This window comes from Triturus cristatus, chromosome 11, assembly GCF_964204655.1.
Source record: "Triturus cristatus chromosome 11, aTriCri1.1, whole genome shotgun sequence".
In the NCBI taxonomy this organism is placed as follows: Eukaryota; Metazoa; Chordata; class Amphibia; order Caudata; family Salamandridae; genus Triturus; species Triturus cristatus.
Genome location: NC_140594.1, coordinates 1115454943 through 1115477648, shown reverse-complemented (window position 1 = coordinate 1115477648; position 22706 = coordinate 1115454943). Strand labels below are relative to the sequence as shown.

Sequence of the window (22706 nt, the reverse complement as noted above, 5' to 3'; positions counted from 1 at the left end):
ACAATAGAAAAATATATTTGTAAAAGAAATTACAACTGTTACATATACTATTGAGACTGAAAATTACATATTTCCAAAAATATTATACAATACATATTTCGAAAAATCTCTTTAAATATAATGTTCTACTAATACACAAAACAATGTCTTATAAGAATAAAAATAACATTTAAAAAAAAGATAATTTGACAATAATGTGTATGCAAAAACACTTGAACAGTACTTAAATATTTATTGAAAAAATGTAAAGATGTGTGCTTAATATATCAAATGTACAATTAATAACAATGGTAAATTGGTTTTAGCATAAAACTAATTTTAATCAAGAAATAAATCAGTACAATACAGTACAGTACAATATACAATATAAATATACAAGTATATAAACAGTTAAAAGCAATACAATTATACAGGCAACATTTTAATTTAAAATGTAATCTAGATAAAATAATGAACAAACAAAAATACAATTAAAACTTCTATTCAATAAATACAATTTACAATTAAATATTAATAACTTTTAAAGAATTATAAATTCAAAAATCAATATACATATAATTAAAAATATCCTCAGCCTTTTCCCCTATAACACCTAGACCCGCTAATAAAAAAATATGAATACAATTTTAAGGTTCGATGAATACACATAAAATTATTTAAAAAAATACAAACATTTAATGGCAATTTTCTGCATAAAATGCATACTTTAAACTACAAAAAATAAACAATACTACACAAACGATATTACACTAAAACAAACAACTATTATTTTTGCAACAATATTTTCAAAAACAATATTTTCAATAACATTAATAAAAAATTAACCAAAAAATATTTTCCATATCACAATATTCTTGCATATATATTGAGCTGTCATAATATTAAAAGCTCAATACTTTTTCTAAACATCAATTAAGGAATCCTCCTGTCTCGGTCTTAAACTTTCACAAAGATTCACCCACTCTGTTTTACTTTTAAACTATTTCCTGTGTTACTCAACTGTTCGATCAAGAATCACACTGCCCAAGTGGTTTGTAAAGATCTAAAAATCTAACTTAGAATAATTTTATTCAATTGGTTACAGTATTTCATCAATTATATTAAAAAAAAGATCACAAACCCGATATACAGAGTACAAAAATACTGGCCTAATATATCTTCTGTACATTCAAGTTCTTCTTCTGTTTTCATATTACATCCAAACATCTTAAATTAGCCTGAAGTTTTTTTTTTTTAATAAAACAATGCAAAGCAAAATTCCTATTTAACCTGTCCTCAATGCATTGCATCTTTTACATTATTTTAGTTTTAACATTTTTATTCTCCTTTGGCCAACCAATAATATTAACTTTGTTTTTCCAATTTTACAAATGTATTGACCTTGCTACTATTGACACTATATATACTTTTTTCCTATGACTTGAGCTTAATCCTACACCTGGCATGTAGCCCAGTAAAATTAATTATAGATCATCTAGAAAGTCTTTTCTGGCAATATTGCCACATGGCTTCCCAATGTTCCATTAACACTGGGTACCCCCTTATACGTGTCCAGTTGCTCACCATTTTTATAGATTTTTGGTCTAAATTCTTTAAAATATTTAACATTTGAAACAAAGACCACAGCATATGGCTTTCAGCGCACTTGATATGTGGTTCAATGTCTACCCCTTTTTCCATCAATCATGATGTAAAAATTCTACAAGACATCTAAAGTAATTCATTCTCCATCTTTGCACTTCACTCTTATCCAGAAATGTCTGCTGGTCTAGCAAAATATCTTCCAATCTGATAGACACATTTAAAACTGGAATGGCATAAAACATAAACATCTGCTCTTTCTTTCATTAAGATCTTTAGCTTTACTTTATAAGGAACTTTTTTAGGTGACTTATCAAAGACTGAAAATCATTTATTTTATACTCTATTAGAATTTGATCCAAGAAAACATTATCTACTGCACTATGCATTGATTGTGTGTTAATAAAAAATCATAGGAAGTCTGTGAAAAAGTAGCAACATAATATTCTTTTACTTTTAGAAGGGCAAGCCCTCCATCATTGACTGATTTCTACAATATACTTAATACTAATTTGAGTGTTTTATTTTCCCAAATAAAAGGTGAAAATAATCCTTCAATATTTCTAAAATTGTGGTGCCGATTCCGATCCTGTATTTAATTCCCCCGTAAGACTCGTATCTGTAAATTTTTCCATACGAATCGTATGAGACCCGTCCGACCCATGAAGTACGATTCGTATGGGAAAAATACATACGAATCCGCCCCATCCGTACGAATTAGAGTCTGGAAAAGTAGTACGACACGGACCCGGACACTTTTACATACAAATTGTAAAAATAGAGTCCGAACGTACAAGTACGATCCGGACCGGCTCACCGAATTACGATTTGTAAGGAAAACGTCTGTCGCGTACACGGGGAATGACTTCCAAATAAGCGATGCCGGTGTACGCACCGTAGCTAGCAATGGAGGGTACGCACCGTACATAAGCGATGCCGGTGTATGCACCGTACCTAGCAATGGCGGGGTACGCACCGTACATAAGCGATGCCGGTGTACGCACCGTACCTACCAATGGCGGGGTACGCACCGTACCTAGCAATGGCGGGGTACGCACCGTAAATAAGCGATGCCGGTGTACGCACCGTACCTAGCAATGGCGGGTACGCACCGTACATAAGCGATGTCGGTGTACGCACCATACCTAGCAATGGCGGGGTACGCACCGTACATAAACAATGCCAGTGTACGCACCGTACCTAGCAATGGCGGGTACGCACCATACATAAGCAATGCCGGTGTACGCACCGTACCTAGCAATGGCGGGTTCACACCGTACATAAGCGATGCCGGTGTACGCACCGTACCTACCAATGGCGGGGTACGCACCGTACATAAGCGATGCCAGTGTACGCACCGTACCTAGCAATGGCGGGGTACGCACCGAAGCTAGTAATGGCGTTGTAAGCACTGTACATAAGCGATGGCGGTGTACGCACCGTACCTAGCAATGGCGGGGTACGCACCATACATACACAACGCAGGGGGGTGTGTGCCTGTACGACTCGTAACCCTGTACCATACTGAACCACGGACACTGTAAAACAGCACAAGGAGGGTCTATTCGACTCACACAACACCACAAAACACGTCTACACTGCACAAAAAATGGAAAGGACTGACCTGGGCACAACCAAACAGGCAAACAGAGGGCCAAACTCACAACCACCCTTTATAACACACCCACCAAAAATTCAAACTGAGCCCCACCCACAAATTGACCAATAAAAAGGGCCCACACACACAAACCATGAGCCTTTGCAACAGACCCACTGCTGATAGACACCACACACAAACAACTGCACCCATCCACCTTAACTGACACACCTTCACACAACCTCCTTCACACATACCCCCTCTTCACATTCAGACCCACACCGTCACATTCACACCCACACACCCACAACCATCCACACCCTCACCCCACACCATGCCCACAGACAAGAATCCAAAGTTCACAAGGGAGGAGCTGGAGATCCTTGTCAATGAAGTCATCAGAGTCGAGCCACAGCTCTTTGCAACATTGGTCAGACAGACCAGCATAGTTGAAAAATCAACCCTGTGGCAGAGGATCGTCGATAGGGTGAATGCTGTTGCACCCATCAGAAGGACCAGGAACGATTGCCAAACCAGGTGGTACGATCTGCGGAGGGCTGTCAAGAGGAAAATGACTGAAGACTACGCCCAGAGCAACATCACTGGAGGTGGGGCGCCCTGCAGACCAGTACATTACCATCCCTGGGAGGAGAAGGTGATGGGCACGCTTCCGCCGGTGAGAGTACATGGAATCCAAGGAGTTCCAGAGCCAGGTGAGTACACAAACAACTTACGTAACAGGGGGGTGATGGCATCCACACCACAACTACACCAACTGCACGCAACTACCCCCAAGCCATCACCGGCGAGAACCACAGTCAAAAACAACGCTAATGCCAATAACATGTGAATGCCCCATTGAGAAAGCAAGGCCATGATATGTCCCATGCTACACGAAGCACCAACCCAAGAATGGATGTCCGGTATGCAGGGAGGGTGGGTGGCACAAAACGCTTGTTTGAATTCCAAATCAGACACAATTGCCCTCATCCCATATGGCCCAGCTACATACCCATGCACCATGCGCAATGCACAGGGATTGGGAAAGTACTGGCAAGATAGCGCATACTCGGCCCTGGTGTAGGCAGCACAAGGCCCTCCTGTGACCAGTGCAAACACAAACACCAAGACAAGGTCAGATAGCTAGGACAGGAACTCACACTCACGGTCATGGCAGCATGCTCCATGGGGGGACAGCTACATCACCTGGGAGACCCAGTGCCAAATCACACTACACACACCAGCAGGCCCTGTCACACACACCCCTTACACAAGAAGACACCATCGGGACAGGCAATGGATTCACCCACTGTCACAATGGACATGCAACACAACAAGACCAATACATAGCCGAAGAAGCACCCAAGCCGCAATTCCACATGTCAAACACTCAGGAGAACATATCAATCTGTCCCCCGCAACATACCCATCCACAAGTGAACATTGAGGAGAATGCTAGGCACATACAACTACCTGGAGGAACAGTGCCAACTTGAATGTGTATGAAACATGGATGTCGCATGAAACAGCATTAACATTGTCTGTCTCTCACACACAGGGCAACGTGATGAACATCCCCCCAACAATGGGGGGGAAGAATCACAGTCACAGGCTCGGGAGGAACCTGATCCCACCGGCAGCGATGCCTCTCAACACTCCGCCGATGACACCGACCGACCTGGACGCTCTGGTGTCCAAGCCCCTGCAGCATCTGGTTCAGGGACATCTGTGCCAACCACCACCCCCATTACTGCCACATCCCAAAAGACCCCTAGGAGCCCTGCCCACACTGAACAACTGAACCTGTCTGACCAGGAGGGACAAGGTGCAACGGGCACCGAGGAGGAGGCAGACAACACCGCCACTGAGATCCCTCAGGGGTCCCATAGACCCGATGTGCCCACAACGGCAGCCCTGGCTCGTGTGGGGCGGGGTGGTGGAAGTGGAGGACGGCGGAGGCGAGAACCTGACCAGCCAGCTGAAGGGACCAGTATGTCACACATACACAACATCATGGACGCATACCGGCGGGACACCAGGGTGTTGAGCCAGGTAGCGGTGACCCTCACAGAGATAAAAAACCAGCAGGCCGAGCAATACGCCAGTCAACTGGAACACCAATGACGGATGGAGGCAAGACAGGCTGAGCTCTTGGCGGTGCAAAGGGACATTAGCCATTCACTCCGTCGGCTTGCCGACAACATGTGCAACCCTCCCTGTGCCACCAGGCGAAGACCAGCACCAGCCACAGGGAGGGAGGAGGAGGAGGATTCGTCCGACGGAGCGTCCCATGCATCGTCAAGGCCTGCATATGAGGGTCCCGCAAGGAAGGTGGGTCGTCCACGGAAAAGACTATGGGCCATATGTAGGTAAATTAAATTTACCGATTCCTAAATACCGAATTTTACCGAATCGGTATTTAGAAATCGGTATTTCCTATGTACGTAATGATTCGGTAAATTTTACCGAATCGGTAAAATTCGGTAAATGTTTACCGATTCCACATTACCGACCGGTCTTTCAGAATCGGTATTTACCGACTCGTATTTGCCGAATCAGTATTTACCGAATCGGTATTTACCGAATCGGACTTTCAAAAACACATCAATTGAGGAATCAGCCAATCATGTGCAACCCCCACCCCTCCCAACCAGGAAGTGGCCACACCCAGGCAGGTGCACACAATCAGAACCCTCTGGAGAGGCTGGGAGTGCTGAGGAGTGCAACAGAGCCAGTGCCTGAACATTGTCAACTGATCCTGCACAATGGCCAGCCAGGACACAGATGGAGGGGAAAGGAAGAGGAAAATGAAATTTAGCCAGAAGGAACTGCAGGTACTTGTGGAGGAGGTGGTGAAGCAGCACACTAAGCTTTTTGGGAAGCAGTCCCTGCAAGTTGCAGAATCGGGAAAAGAAAGATCTGGCTAGGAATCCAGTCGCAGGTAAATGCTATTAGAGTGACCCCCTGGGACATTGATGTGCTGAAGAAGCGGAGATATGACATCCGGATCATCACCAAGAGGAAGATGGCTGATCTGAAAAAACAGGCCAGCCAGACAGGAGGAGGAAGGAACAGGGCACCTGCCCTGACTGAACTTGAGCAGCTCGTGGAGTCCACGATAGAGCCTAAAATTGTCATTGGGATTCCGGATGCAGACAGCTCTGCCAGAGCTGCTCCCACAAAAGGTAAGAAGCATGGGCAGCATTGTGCCCCCCCTTCCCCTATCCCAAATCCCCAATTGGGCTATGTGAATCCCACTCCAGTACAGGTTTTTGTGCAGACCAGCAATGCATTATGGGTGATGTAGTCAGTGAAACCCTTACATGACAGGAATCGCACCGAACTACAAGGCATGTGACACACATATGTGATAATCAGGCTGAGGACAATGTGATAGTGTTGCAGAAATGTATTATGATGTGAGCAATGCACGGCTGCAGGTACACTGAGCAAATTTAAAGTTTCTATCCACAGGCGAGACATCGCGCAGGACTGCTCAGGAGAAGGGAGAGAGGGCACCCTGGAAGGACATCGCCGCAAAGGCCACCACGAGTGCAGGGCACACAACACCACCACTGCTGGGCACACAACACCACCACTGCCAGCCTCACCACCACAGCCAGCCTCACCACCACAGCCAGCCTCACCACCACAGCCAGGCTCTCCACCACAGACAGCCTCGCCACCACAGCCATCCTCTCCACTAGCCTCTCCACTACAGCCAGCCTCTCCACTACTGCTCGCCTCACCAGCATCAACACCACCTGCAGTGGTGAGACCTAGGAGGCGTGCTGTTGCCAGACTGCATCTGTCCGAGTCCTCCTCAGAAGACTCAAGGGGGGATGAAACATCCACTGTGCCACTAGATGGTAGCAATGCTGGTGTGCTGTCCACCTTTGAGGGAGCACACACAGGTGCCAGACGCCGCCGCAGGGCTCGTGTGAGCAGTCCACCTCCACAGGGTGAGAGCCATGGTGTCTTCGGGGGGCTGGAGGCAACCATGGTGAAGGTGCAGCGCCTACAAGGCAAGGCAATACAGTCGGTACAACGCCAAATGAAGAGCCACAATCCAACAATGAGCAACATTGACAGGGGCATTTCCTCAATGGCTGAGGGCATGAAGGAGATGGCTGTGGGCATGTGGGACATGTCCCAGTCAGTGATGCTGCTGTGCAGTCAAATGGATGAGGACAGAGCAACACGGCGAAGGGAGAGGCAGAAAACGGAGCACCATACGAGGGCAGAGAACCGCCTAGCTACTGCCACTTCTCTGCTCTGCAGGCGCTCCGTGGCCAGGCAGGAGGGGCTTGCGCACTGCAGCACTGATCTTTCTAGGGGGCTGGTGAAGGTGACCACTGCTCTTGAGGTGCTGCTTACGAGCCAGTCTGCCAATACTGGTGCCGTGGATGCTGTGGACAGCGAGGACACGATCAGTCGGAGCAACATTATCCCCCCTGTCACAGACACCCGGAGGAGCAGCAGACGGCATGGGGCTGCCACTGGTCCCACAGCCAGTGAGGACACTCAGTCACTGGCATCCCGCACTGTAGTGCGTGGCCGCAGACGCCGATGCAGCACACACTTCCAGGACAGAGTTGAGTGAAGTAACCCATGACTTCCTACTATGGATGTCAGTAATTTGATAGCCCAGTTTGGCCGTTTGTGTTGTGGCGTAGTGCCCACAAATAAAACTACGTCATTGCATCAAACAACTGGCTGTGTCTCCTTACTTACTTAGAAATAGTTGCATGTGATCTCTGCCCGCCTCTCTCTCCCATCTGTTGCTACTGGCACTCCTGCTGCGTTGGGCTCTGGCTGTGCAAATTCATCATCATTGTCCTCATAATCAGTTATTTCCACTTCTCTACCTTTCTTTGTGGCAAGGTTGTGCAGCATTGCACAAGTAGCAATGATCTTGCAGCAGATGATGGGTGTGTACTGACGTGTGCCTCCGCTTTTGTGGAGGCAGCGGAACCTGCTTTTCAAAAGTCCAAACGTGCGCTCCACAACGTTGCGTGTTGATTTGTGTGCCACATTGTATCGTCTCTCACTCAGGGTTGATGGGTGTAGGTAGGGAGTGAGGATAAATGACCGCACAGCATATGCACTATCGCCTAGGTGAGAAAGAGGGTGCCATTAGTCACATACACCAATACACATTCATCTGCAGTAAGTATAAGGGAGTGTCACAGTGATTTACCTAGCAGGTATCCTTCTCCAAATTCTCCCGCAACCAGGCGTGTGTAGATCCCACTGTTCTGGAAGATGTAGGAGTCGTGGGTGCTCCCAGGAAATTTTGCAACAATGTCAGTGATTATGCTGGCAGCATCGCAGATTACCTGCACATTTATGGAGTGGGTGGACTTTCTGTTCCTGTAGATATACTCAGTGGCTGCTGGTGGGCAGATTGGAATGTGTGTGCCATCAATACAGCCTATGACATGCGGGAACTGTGCCATCTGGTAAAAGTCTGTCTTGGTTTTCAGCAGTTCAGCCTGTGTGTTTGGGAAGCTAATGTAGTGTTGCATTCTCTGCATCATGGCATCCAGGAAATTCCTGAAGAAACGGGACAGGCAACTCTGAGATACCCCGCCTACCGCAGCTATCACCCCCTGGTAACTGCCAGATGCGAGTAGATGTAGGCTACACAGCACCTGCACATGTGGTGGTATGGCATGCGCCCTTGTTGTTGGATGGTCCAGGAGTGGGTGCAAGTCCCTTATCAGGTCCATGATGGTTTGGGGGTGTAGCCTGTACCTTTCATGTATCTCAGCCTCAGTCTGTTGGAAGAGTGTGATGCGCTGTCTGTAAATGCGCTCCTCCCATCTCCAGATCCTCACACCTGCTGCCTGTAGACATAGGCGCCTTGCAATCACATAGAGAGCCGCCGTGGTGATCACACTGTTGCATTTTGGGATTGCTTATATACACTGTAGCTGATTACCACCTGCTTTCACTCAGTGTTAATTACCGACTCTTAAATACCAAATTTCACGGAATTCAGAAATACCGAATTTACCTACATCTCTTTTCTCGTTTTTACCATTTCTTATTTACCGATTCGGTAAATAGGAATTCGGTAATTCCGATTCGGTAATTTAGAATTCGGTAAATATGAATCGGTATTTACCGATTCATAATTACCGAATCCTTCTTTTTGGCCTCCTACATCTCATTCGCCTAATTACCGGTCGGTAACGTGAAATTTACCGAATTTCGGCCGTTACCGACCGGTATTTAGCTACCTACATATGTCCCTATGAGAGGCAGCTGCCCATCCACATCTCCCAGGTCACCTGGCCTGGCACCTGGCCTTCATGTGCGACAGCATCACCTCATTGACTGACATCATCTGCCGCATGGACTTGCTGGTCACAGTCTGACCAATGATGCCAAACACTGTGGGCTGGACTCTGATGACTTCAAATGCCAAGGATCCCATCTCCCCCTGTGAACTTTGGTTGCAATGGTCCCTGCATTGCCCCTTTTTCTTTGCACAAATCACGCCCCAGAGCCAAAAATAAAAATTCTACATTTTAAATTTTATGTTTCCGTCATTTAGCATGAGTGTGGGGATATGTCAAAGTATGCCTGAGTGCGGAACTGACTCCAGCCATCCATACACTGGGATCTGAGTCTGGTCGAGGACCCACATGGGTCACAGTATAACACCAAATACAGACATGGACCATAATACTCACCCGTGATGGCCTCAAGGAGCTGATGGGGGGCTTGCAATACTGCTCAGACAGACCAATTTGGAAGAGTATCATGAAGGTGTAGAGGTCATGGGTCATGTTGAGGTGCCCGGGGAGGGAGTCCCATGTCTGTTTGGCAAGGTTGGATGGTGCCGCAGGTGAGGCAGCAGCAGGTGGAAGGGATGAGAATTTACGCTAAAAGTAGCACACAGAGACAAGGAGGTCAGAAAGGCACAGTGCAACAGGTGTATGTAAAGGAAGGAGTGTCAGGTTACTCATGGCTCAGCACGAGAAAATGTATGAACAACCAACAAAAATTAAGGACACAGGATCAGGCAACAGAATGCGGAGCTGCGCACAGGAGACACAACATCATCAGGCATTCACATCCCGTTGTGGGGAGCAACCTCCAGAAATACCTACACGACCAGGTACTACATGCACAATAGAGATCATTAGCCATGAAGCACCGTATGCATGTTGTCGAAGGACACATACACACAGATGCTCCATCCCTGACAATTATGCCATAGATGACGCATGCAAACTGTCAAGACAGCTGCAGTGACAGAGAGGAGGCACTTTGGATTGTGCTGAACACCTTTATTGCACATACACACACAAAGGGATATGCATCCATATGAACAGACTCACAGGTCAGTTGACAGAACATGTGGGACATATGCTGGACACCACCTTCCCAACACGGATGATGTAAATCCCAATGAACTGCCACACAAGACTAAGGGGATGAGCCAAACATATCCTGCTGCACACAGAGAGGATGCAATTCCCCATAGAGGCTGTTGTTGTGAGGTCACACACAATGTCCACCCGTAGCATCCGCAATGTTTCAGAGGCAAGGTTTACACACATTGATGCCTTCAACAGACTCCACACTCCACTACAGATGACTGTCAAGAAGGGTGACTATCATGTCATGGGAGTGATGCTACTTGTTACATGCTCCATGGTGAGAAGACATGTATGCATGAACCACAACATGCACAGAAGCAGGCCCACACAGTCCCAAGCCGTACCACCACCAAATAGCCTTGCAGCAATCCTTACCCAAACTGACATTTCCACATGTCCGTGCATGGAACGCTGACTCAGCACACGTTGAAATACTCATGAGGAATAGCAGGAGGACAACGATGACACGAGCAGACAACAGGTGCAAAACCCTGTGAATGACAGACACACAAGAAGTCACCTAAAACAATTCTTGCCGCACACATGGACATTTACAAAACATGAACAATGTTGGACACATGTAAAGTTTTAAGAAAGTCTCGCCGCCAAACTGTGTGGCATGACATCATCACTCGAGTGACACATCAGAACACACATCAAAGTCAATTTGCATTCATTCAGTTGGACACACACGTTGCAACACATGCCACTCAATGCTACAAGCTTGCACACCCATACCCAGTCACTCACCATCATGAGAAGAAGTTGCGTATGAGCTGACTCTGGATATCATCCTCCTCCTCCTCATCACTAGCCTCATGCCCAAGCCCTTGATCCTCCATGGGTGGATGGTCCTGCTCATATGGATCGAGGATGAGTGGCACTGCCTCGTCAACTGCCATGTTGTGCAGCATGCAGCACACGAGGAATATATGGCAGACCTTCTCTGGGGCATAAGGGAGGGAGCCGCCTGTCTTGTGCAGGCACCGGAATCTGCTCTTCAGGAGTCCAAACGTCCTCTTAATCACGCGACTGGTCTGCCCGTGTGCATTGTTGTAGCGGTGATCTGCAGCTGTTCTTGGGTTGCGGAGCGGTGTCATCAGCCATGGCATGTTGGGATAGCCAGAGTCCCCTACATGGAAACATCATGTAAAGAAGTGGGTCAGGAGATGCCGTAAGAGACAAAGGTACCGCAACACACAGGACAAAAAGAGTATACCTACCAACAAGACATGCTCGTTCGTTGTGCAGCCGCAGCATCATTTGTGGCACCCTGCTACGCCTCATGATGTAGGCATCGTGTGCTGATCCTGAAAAACGTGCACAGACATGGGAAATCAGCATGTTAGCACGACACACCACAAGGGCATTTATCGAGTGGTAATGTTTGCAGTTGCGATAGGTCTGTTCCTGTGCCTGTGGTGGTACCAAAGCCACATGTCTACCATCAATGGACCCAATTACATGGGGCATCCTTCCCAGGGCATAGAAATCACCCTTGACATCTCTCAACTCCTCTGGAGTGGGAAATTGGATGAATTCATCAAGCTGTCCCAACATGGCTGCTAAAACATCAGGCAAGACACGGCTGAACATGGTCTGGGACATACCACCCACATCACCTATGGTCAATTGAAACGTACCTGTGGCAAAAAAATGTAAGGCTACCATCACCTTCACCTTGGGGGTCAGCGCAGTAGGATACCTGTGTCGCGGTTGGAGGTCTGCTGCCAGCCTGTCTGTCAAGTCCTCGATCAACTGCTGAGTGAATCGGCACCTGCGGATGCATGCATGTTCCATCATGGTACCCATGTCTGGCATTGGTCTTGGTACAGGTGGTGCCCTGCAAAACATTGATTTGAAGAAGGAAGTTTGAGAGTGGGGAAACATCAATGTCAATGAACATAGCACTTGCTACACTGCCAATGCACATCAGGTAACTATGGAGTCGGGTGGGTGCAATACATACAGGACACATATGCCAGCTTGCTGCCACTCCTACAAAAACCAAGATACACCTGTTGATTATCAAGTCTACATGACATGCCTACAAATGAGCTGGGGACCAGTCTGAGTGAAAAGCTACAGTTATCACCGGAGTGACACATAACCACACAGCTGCATTGGAAGGATGTCATCTCATCCAGACAGCTGATTGCAAGGCACACGCACAGGTCACATGGAATGTGAAATGTACATATCAAACACATTGCGATGAAGGGGAACACGTGACAACACAAACACACAGCCATTGAGACACCGAAGACATGTATGCTTGGGAAACACGGTCTGATGCACACTGACACTACAGCCATGGGAATCCACATGGGGCATGGTGTGAGTAGATGTGTTCCATGCCCATATCCACACAGACCCATGTTGGACACACCAACAGCAGATGCAGTTGACGGAACACTGACATCAAGGTCATGTGAACACATGGCACACACCTGACATAGTCACAAAGGGGCACGCTGATCGTGACCTGTCAGTTGATGGAGTGTCCCTGTCCCTGCCATCAGGAGACAGGTGCGTGTGTTGATGACTGTGCCATCCCACTGCTGCTGTGCATGACACAGTTGGACTACAGACACACATGTGGCAAATGTCAAGGTGATGTGTGCCAAATATTGCACCATCACACATGACATGTGTCCACAGGTCATCACACATCAATTGTGCAACTAGATGAGATGACCTGTGCAATATCACTGGCTAACACACCTAGGGCCTGCACATGACAGTATGCAATGACAAGTACATGATGGACATCCGTGTGCGACTCATAGCCCTCTACACTGGTAGTACGCATACGTTTAGGCACTAGTAGTACGCGTACCCGTACAACTAGTGCCTACACGTATGTATACGTGTACTACCAGTGCCTACACGTACGTGTATGTGTACAACTAGTGCCTACACGTACGTGTATGTGTACTACCAGTGCGTACACGTATGTGTAGGCACTGGTAGTACGCATACGTGTAGGCACTAGTAGTACGCGTACCCGTACGTGTACAACTAGTGCCTACACGTACGTGTGCGTGTACAACTAGTGCCTACACGTACGTGTAGGCACTAGTAGTACGCGTACCCGTACGTGTACTACCAGTGCCTACATGTAAGTGTAGGCACTGGTAGTACGCGTACGTGTAGGCACTAGTAGTACGCTTACTCATACGTGTACAACTAGTGCCTACACGTACGTGTACGTGTACAACTAGTGCCTACACATACGTGTAGGCACTAGTAGTACGCGTACCCGTACGTGTACTACCAGTGCCTACACATACGTGTAGGCACTGGTAGTACGCGTACATGTAGGCACTAGTAGTATGCGTACCCGTACGTGTACAACTAGTGCCTAAACGTACGTGTACGTGTACAACTAGTGCCTACACTTATGTGTAGGCACTAGTAGTATGCGTACCCGTACGTGTACTACCAGTGCCTACACGTACCTGTAGGCACTGGTAGTACGCGTACCCGTACGTGTACAACTAGTGCCTACACGTACGTGTAGGCACTGGTAGTACACGTACCCGTACGTGTACAACTAGTGCCTACACGTACGTGTAGGCACTAGTAGTTCGCGTACCCGTACATGTACTACCAGTGCCTACACTGGCACTGGTAGTACGCGTACGTGTAGGCACTAGTAGTACGCGTACCCGTACGTGTACTACCAGTGCCTACACATACGTGTATGTGTACAACTAGTGCCTACACGTACATGTAGGCACTAGTAGTACGCGTACCCGTACGTGTACAACTAGTGCCTACACGTACGTGTACGTGTACTACCAGTGCCTCCACGTATGTGGAGGCACTGGTAGTACGCGTACGTGTAGGCACTAGTAGTATGCGTACGTGTAGGCACTAGTAGTATGCGTACCCGTACGTGTACAACTAGTGCCTACACGTACGTGTAGGCACTGGTAGTACGCCTACCCGTATGTGTACTACCAGTGCCTACACGTACGTGTAGGCACTGGTAATATGCGTATGTGTAGGCACCAGTAGTATGCATACCCGTATGTGTACAACTAGTGCCTACAGGCTCGTTGCCTGTACTCGGGTTCTTGCAGTTGAAGACACGTAGAGGTGTGTGGTTATTTCAATCAGAATACAAGACGGGGACGTTACGGAGGGAATGGTGTGATAATTATACATGGGAACACTCGGAAAGGAGGAACTCTAGGTTATTCATGCGGAAAGAGTGAAAACGTCGCTGGTCTTTTAAGCAATTTCAATGTGGGATACATTTCAGATGGATATTGAGTAGTAGTATATTGATTTCGCTTGGAGCAGAAGCGTTGCTCATTTTTGGAGGAGGATTGGAAAAGATTTATGCTACATGGACGGAAAACTTAAAGAGATACAGACAAACATTTGAGAATACAAAGCCCTGAAGAAGCCGTAGGTTTTATCCCGACCACAGTGAAACGCGTTGGCATAAGGGATTGGAAATTAACAAGATTAAAAGAAGATGAATACCAGAATTTAAACTGTGTTTGGATTGATGTTTTGTTGAGATTTAAGAAGAATATTGTATAAGCTGTGTGCTCCGAAAAGTTTAGTTAAATTGTTCAATCAATCCTTTGGATTGAGTTTAGGGAAGTAGGGTGTTCCCTTCCCCCAAAAAATCTTTTTGGAAGCACCAGAAAGTCTGATTAGAGCAGAATAATAAATTGGTGATTACCATATGAGCGCTATTGCCTTTAACACCCAAAAGTTTTGACGTGTACAACTAGTGCCAACACGTACGTGTATGTGTACAACTAGTGCCTATACGTATGTGTACGTGTACAACTAGTGCCTACACGTACGTGTACGTGTACAACCAGTGCCTACACATACGTGTTGGCACTAGTAGTACGCGTACCCGTACGTGTACTACCAGTGCCTACACGTATGTGTAGGCACTGGTAGTACGCGTACGTGTAGGCACTAGTAGACGCGTACGTGTACTACCAGTGCCTACACATACGTGTAGGCACTGGTAGTACGCGTACGTGTAGGCACTAGTAGTACACGTACGGGTACGCGTACTACTAGTGCCTACACGTACGTGTCAAACGCACTGTGCAACTGGTGCCATAGGGCTACGTGTTAAACACACCGTACCTGTGTGTGGATTTAAAAATTACATAGGGGACACATAAGGGACAAGTTTTAGGCCCTAAATGCATGCTGGTTGTCATGGATACCGAGTTTTCAGTTCAAATTTTTCCATCAGGTGTCCTGGAAAAGTCAGTTGGCCACAAAATACAATGTTGCAAAGTGGTTGTTGACTTTACATGATGCTCAAAATTTGAAAGATGCAAATGCTGTCACTGGTGTATGTTTAAAGGGATTGGAGTAAACGTAAGATGCAAATGATTCTGACCAATCACTATGTACTCCTCAAAATGAATGCCCCTCAGCAAGACAGATATAAGGCAGCCAGGACCCATGAGAGGGCACTTGCCTGCACAACTTTCCTGTCGACAAGATTGCTGCTGTCACTGCTTCCCTGTACCATGTCTCGTGCTGTGGAGAGGGCCCAGCCATTCGCTCTTGAGGAAAATGAGGCCCTGCTGGATGTCATCCTACCAAAGTACTCCAGCCTGTATGGGAGACCAGGGGAGCAGGTGAGTGCTGAGTCCACTACCTTTGCCTATGCACCTGCTGTGTGACTTTCAATATTGTGTCCAGGTGGGACTGACATGCAATGTTGTTTAGAGTGTGTCCCGTTGGGGGGTCATGCTTAAGGCTCTCATGCAGAGCATCATGTAGTTCCTGTGTGCACTCCTCACTTGCATAGTGCTTACAGTGACTTTCACTACATAGTGCATGACACATTCAGCCTGACAAATCGCTGGGGGCTTTTGTTCCTGTTGTCCTGAGGTGATTCAGTGGTCCCCCCGGTGTGACAGGTGACTGTACCCACAGATGTGTATGAGTTGAGTGGACCTGTGGTGAGAGTGTCCAAATGATGTGTACGACCTCATGGACATTGATGTGTGTGAATGTTCCTTGTCATGTGTCTGAGTGTCTATGTGAAGTGTTGCACCACAGCTGCATGTTTGAGGCTACAGATCTACCCATCTGATGTGAAAAGTGAGCCGTGCTTCGTGTCTGACTTGCAGAGCTAGCACCACACCTGTGACTCCCCTCTGGCAAATGGCACATATGCAGAGTGAGGGTTGTATTCGCTGTTGTCAATGACAGGCCAGTGATCTGTGGCTGGGTGTGTCTGTGTAGTCTGCTGAGGGTGCCTGGCCATCAGCCTGCTGTTGCATGTGCTGCACAGTGTGTGGCATGTGCATTGAGTGTGTTGCACCCCTCATGCCACCTGTAGATGTTCAATGGCATGTACTGCATTGGCGCTTGCACACAGGCCAATTTCATGTTGTGAATGAGGCCATTCATGTCAGCATCCTATGCCCTGTTCAACATTTCTAAGATGTTCTAATGTGTGTCTCTGGGACATGGAGCAGGTGTATTGATGCTGTGTCACTTTGTCATCCTGACAGGTAACTGCCTACGAGAAGGGGGAGATATGGACCAGCGCCGTCAGGGCCGTGAGGACTGCGGGGAGGCGTGATCGCCAGCTGGCCAAGGTCCGCAAGAGGTGGCAGGACATCCGGTGCTGGACCCGGCGGATCGCCCAAGTCCAGCTCAACCTATCGCCACCTCACCCCCACGGCAGCCGCCGACATCTCACCACCCGGATGAAACGTGTCCTGGCGGTGGTCTTCCCTGAGCTTCATAGGCAGTTACAGGAGAGACTGCAGCAAGGGGGGGGGGTGTAGATACATGGCTTTTTGTCGTGTTATGTCTTGCCAGCTTTAGGAGGTGCTATTTTGCACGAATACACTCACGGAGTTCCTATGTGCAGTGCATTTCCTGTTCCCAAATGTCACCTGGGGCTCTTTTTCATCCATTCCTCTCCTTGACATGTGTCCCCTGGTGTGTGTGTAATCACATTTGCACATGGTCATCTAGGGTGCCAGTACATCTAAGTGCACATTGCTTTCTGCATCATGTGGGAGGGTGGTCTGTGACTTGTGTCGGTACCTTGCCTGTGCCATGACCTGTTCACTATGTTGTGGGTCCATAGTTGTTGTCACTGATGCTGATTCTCAACATAGGAGTGTGAGCTTTCAACTGGACACCCTTGCAACATGCATGACCAATGTTGTGGCCTCAGACATGATGTGCATGAGTGTGATATATGCATAGTGCCATGACGGACGAACATGGTACAGTCAGCTCATTCCAGGACCATGGAGCAGTGTGCCCACTACAGTGCCCTGAGACACCCTGGCCTCCTAATCATGTGTGTCATCCAATACTGTGCACATTCTCTGTGTGTTCTGCATAGGTCTGCCTCTGTGGCATTGTTCCCTGGACTAGTTTGTAATTTACTAATGTGTGCTACATATGTTCACTGGACAGGGATACACCATTTTGCTTGTGCATACTCACACTGGGCAGTACCTGTTTAGCTATTCACAACAATCTGTTGATGGTTGTTGGTCACAAATATGTGTTGCCAGCCCCACGAGGTGATGTGCTGTACACGAAGCAATTTTTCAAGCACAGTTGTTGTAACCCTGAATAATAGGTGTCACTTCTTGATCTGTATCAATCACATTGACTCAGGTATGGGGGGGGGGGCGGGAGAGGCATACAAGTGCAACCCTGATTTTTCATTGCCAGGTCTGACTTGTGTGTGAGAATTGCCTGGACTAAAATACACTGTGCTGTGCCCCTGTGATGCTGGCCAGTGCTTCATGTACGTGCTTTGCAGCATGTGTCATTTTTTTGACAACAAGAATCCTGCTCATACATTTTTTGCACGTGTGTGGTTCTGATGCAACGCAGTTTTGACTTTGTGTGCTGACATCTGTGTGTACATTTTGGCTTGCCATGAGGGTGTCCCCACAGTACAGCTGGTCTTTTTTACCACCCAATTAAAGGCCCATTAGCTGATGCATTATCCTTGGTGTGGACATGTGTGCCACTCCAGATGACAGGCAGTAGGTCATATGTGTAGCCAACTGTGTAATCAGGTGACGGATGGCCTGGTGACAACTGACATGATTCAAGTCCTTACTCGTCATAAATTGTACCTTGGCACTCACAGCACTTGTCAACAGTTGTTCATGTTTAACATGTTGAAATTTGATGATTTGTGTTAAGCACACTGATGTGCCTGCATGCAATATGTTGCACAAGGTAGTGCACACAAAAGTACATTGACACTGTCATTGAATCAGCTGGCACCTTTTCAAAGAAGCCACTGTTCTAACTAAATGGTGTTGCAGATTCTCCATAGACATGTTTCCACGGTGGTCTTGATTTTGTGAGACTCCTTAGTTGTCGGTGATACAAACTAACGAGTGTCAAGACATCAAGACCTCCATGGGCTCATGTATATGTATATTCTAAAACACCATCTATTTCTAACAGTGGCTCCTCAGAAAAGGTGCCAGCTTCTTCAATGACAGTGTCAATGTACTTTTGTGTGCACTGCCTTGTGCCACATATTGCATGCAGGCACATAAGTGTTCTTTTCACGAAATGGACAATTGTCACATTCAATACATGTAGATTGTGTAAAGTATTGTGAGTCCCAAGGTACCAACATTTGTTGGTTTTGTGTTCCAAAGGACTTACAGGTCTCTGAGTGTGGTGACACCTTGAGTATTGAGGTGTGTTAGTTTACCTTGAGTGCACCACTACTATTTCTTGGAGGGTAAACAAGAGGTGTCATGACTTCACTGTATTGCTGTGCTCACCGGTTCACAGACACTAGCTCCTCAGTGTATTACTCATTCAAGTTGTGGCCTTTTGTGTATTTATTTTCATGGTGTCCAAGTGGCATGGTGGGGCTACCAACTGGGCAGTACAGGGCTTACATATGTGCGGAGTAATGTAGCTGTTACTCATGATGCATTGCCTGATATGCACTGTGACCAATTGTTCTTGTGCTCATGTGTCAGATGTATACAGGTGACTGATGCTTTTTTGTTTCTTCTCCTTGCCCACAGCATCATCATCCACAAGCGAGGGAGACACCTGCATGGACCTTCAGGAGGGACCCAGCGACAGTGCCACAAGTGCTGTGGAGTCAGCAGGAGCCAGTGGCATGGAGGGCGAGGGGAGTCAGTCAGAGGACCTGTCTTGCGGCGAGAGCATGTACGACACCGACGGGTCCCAGGCTGACATCCTTGAGGAGGCGGAGGATGCAACAACATCTGGCATCATCCCAACATCTGTACCCGCCTCCTCCATTGCCATCTCCGCCCTCCCAGTTGCTCCCATCCCTTCTGTCCGTGCAGGGTCCCACCGTGTCTCCTTCGGACCAGGCACCGCAGCCCCTGTCACCCCTGCTGCCCTCCGTGAAGAGTCTGTGAACACACTGCGGCAGTTGCAGGTTGGTCAGGCATCGATGCTGCATGTCCTCCATGAACACACTAGACTGCTGATGTCGTTCGTGGAGGGCATGTCATCAACGATGACTGATCAACGCAGGTTTCTGCGGTCCATGGACTCTTCACTGACGGAAGCAGTGTCTCTCCTGTGGCGCTCCGTCCCCCCCACCCCAGACCCATCCACACTGCCCTCTCCCATGTCTGACCAAAGCACACACAGACAGTCACAGGCACACACCCCAACAGACACATCCAGCACACCCCCAAGTAAGGCACAGCGCACACCTCCTGTCACGCACACTCAGGGGGCTGTAGTCACACCCACAGGGTCTGGGGGCAAACGGCAGACACGCAGCCACAGTCGGAGTCCGCAGTCTTCATGACCCACTTCCTCCAAATCCACTCCCCTTGGCTCCCCTACCCAACTGTCAGACAAAGAGACCTTCATGGCTAGTCTCTCCCTCAGCCCCACTGTGACCCCACCCCGCAAGCGGGCGAGGAAGTCCCCGGGCAGGGGAGTTGAGTCCCCCCCATGTCCACCCCCTCCCCCAAGAGCGCTGCGCCCCATCCCTCGGACACCCCCCCTCCGTTGACCCTGCAGTTTCTTCAGGTGCAGGGGTTCCTCTGGACGCCCTGGCAGCAGTGTGCAGCGAGCTGTTCACCACCACCTTTGCTGCTGCCCCACCCCCTGTGGTGGATACGTCCAGCCCTGCACCCACCACACCTACCCAACCCACCCCTGTCCCTGCGGTGCCTGGTACTCCCAGTGATGATGCCTCCCCCCCGGTCGACAACCCTTGAGGTGACTTTGTGCAGGCAAGGTAGGGGTGGACACACTCACCTACGTCCACCCTTGCACTCTAACTTTGGACTGGCCATTGGCCTTTATATATAGTGTTTTCATCAAACTTTTGTTTGTGTGCTGAATAAAGCCTTTTCATTTAGTTTCAACACTATTGCATTTCAGGTACTTGATGTTGGTGATGAGGCTCATGAAGTAGGTGTTCTGGTGATGTGTTAGGGTAATGTGAAAGGTTTTAGTATGATGGTCATGAGGTGGACCATGGTATCTGTGTGCCATCACAATGGCTGTGAAAATATTAATTGGTAGTGTGTGTTCCTTTGGATGGGGAGACATTGTCCCAAGGAGTGTTCCTTCCTCTGTGGCACCTGACATGTTCCCTGCAAACAGTTGCACAATTGTTGTGCTGCCCTGTGTCAACATATCCTTTGTTGGTGACGGATCCCTTCAACAATGGCCATGCATGCTCACCAATGTCTCCTGCTGACTCGTCCGTGCCATCTTTGCCAGTCACTGTACTTGTGTTTTGGGGATGTGGGAATGGCATCAGGGACCAATTGCCCCTTTTCAGCACTGTGCATGTGTGTAATCACGGCCTAACACACAAATGGCACGTGTAATGCAGGGTATTTGGGCACCTGACTCACAATTGTGTGCATTGTAACTAGTAGCATTGAACCCTATTCCTTCCATGAGAGACAACATCTGGGTGGCTGGACTAGCACCTGGACATTCCTATCACTCCTGTGATGTGCGTGACAGTGTGTGTTCCCTTTGGCCAACTCATTTTTGTCTGAATTTCCATGACTATACAGTCTGTTGACATGACATCAGGGTGTGTATTGTGCGGCACCCGCCATGGGTGGGTATGCATGTGTTATATGTCCTCACACCCACATGTGGTGTGTCATGCAGTGTGTGGAAGACATCCATACTCCTGGGAGTGGGGCACCTCTGGGTGTCCTCTGCACCAACCCCTCATATGTCTGGACACTGCTGGCAGTCCTCCGCACCCACCCCTCATATGCCTGGACACTACTGGGAGTCCTCTGCACCCAACCCTCATATGTCGGGACACTGCTGGTAGTGATATGCACCCACCCCTCATATGCCTGGACACTGCTGGAGTCCTCTGCACCCACCCCTCATATGCCTGGACACTGTTGGTAGTGATATGCACCCACCCTTCATATGTATGGACACTGCTGGGAGTCCTCTGCACCCACCCCTCATATGCCTGGACATGGCTGGGAGTCCTCTGCACACATCCCTCATGTGTCTGGACACTGCTGGTAGTGATATGCACCCACCCCTCGTATGCCTGGACACTATTGGAGTCCTCTGCACCCACCCCTCATATGCCTGGACACTGCTTGTAGTGATATGCACCCACCCCTCATATGTCTGGACACTGCTGGGAGTCCTCTGCACCCACCCCTCATATGCCTGGACACTGCTGGGAGTCCTCGGCACGCACCCCTCATATGTCTGGACACTGCTGGTAGTGATATGCACCCACCCCTCAGATGCCTGGACACTGCTGGAGTCCTCTGCACCAACCCCTCATATGTCTGGACACTGCTGGTAGTGATATGCACCCACCCCTCATATGCCTGGACACTGCTGGGAGTCCTCTGCACCCACCCCTCATATGATATGTCTGGACACTGCTGGGAGTCCTCTGCACCCACCCCTCATATGCCTGGACACTGCTGGGAGTCCTCTGCACCCACCCCTCATATGTCTGGACACTGCTGGTAGTGATATGCACCCACCCCTCATATGCCTGGACACTGCTGGAGTCCTCTGCACCCACCCCTCATATGTCTGGACACTGCTAGTAGTGATATGCACCCACCCCTCATATGCCTGGACACTGCTGGTAGTGATATGCACCCACTCCTCAT

At 48.3% G+C, this 22706-nt stretch overlaps 1 protein-coding gene across 2 annotated transcripts in view; it reads left to right on the top strand.

The window, feature by feature from the left end:
• The window catches only part of LOC146786130 (cytochrome P450 2J2-like), a 115911-nt gene that overhangs the window by 82518 nt on the left and 10687 nt on the right, over window positions 1-22706 (top strand). The window contains exon 9 of one of the 2 annotated variants that reach the window (XM_085635632.1): window positions 19614-20950. The exons of the other annotated variant lie outside the window; for it this stretch is intronic. Coding sequence (XP_085491758.1) covers window positions 19614-20380 — 767 coding nt within the window. The 3' untranslated portion in view covers window positions 20381-20950. Of the gene's footprint in view, window positions 1-19613; window positions 20951-22706 lie in introns of those variants that run through there. 2 annotated transcript variants of the gene reach the window in all.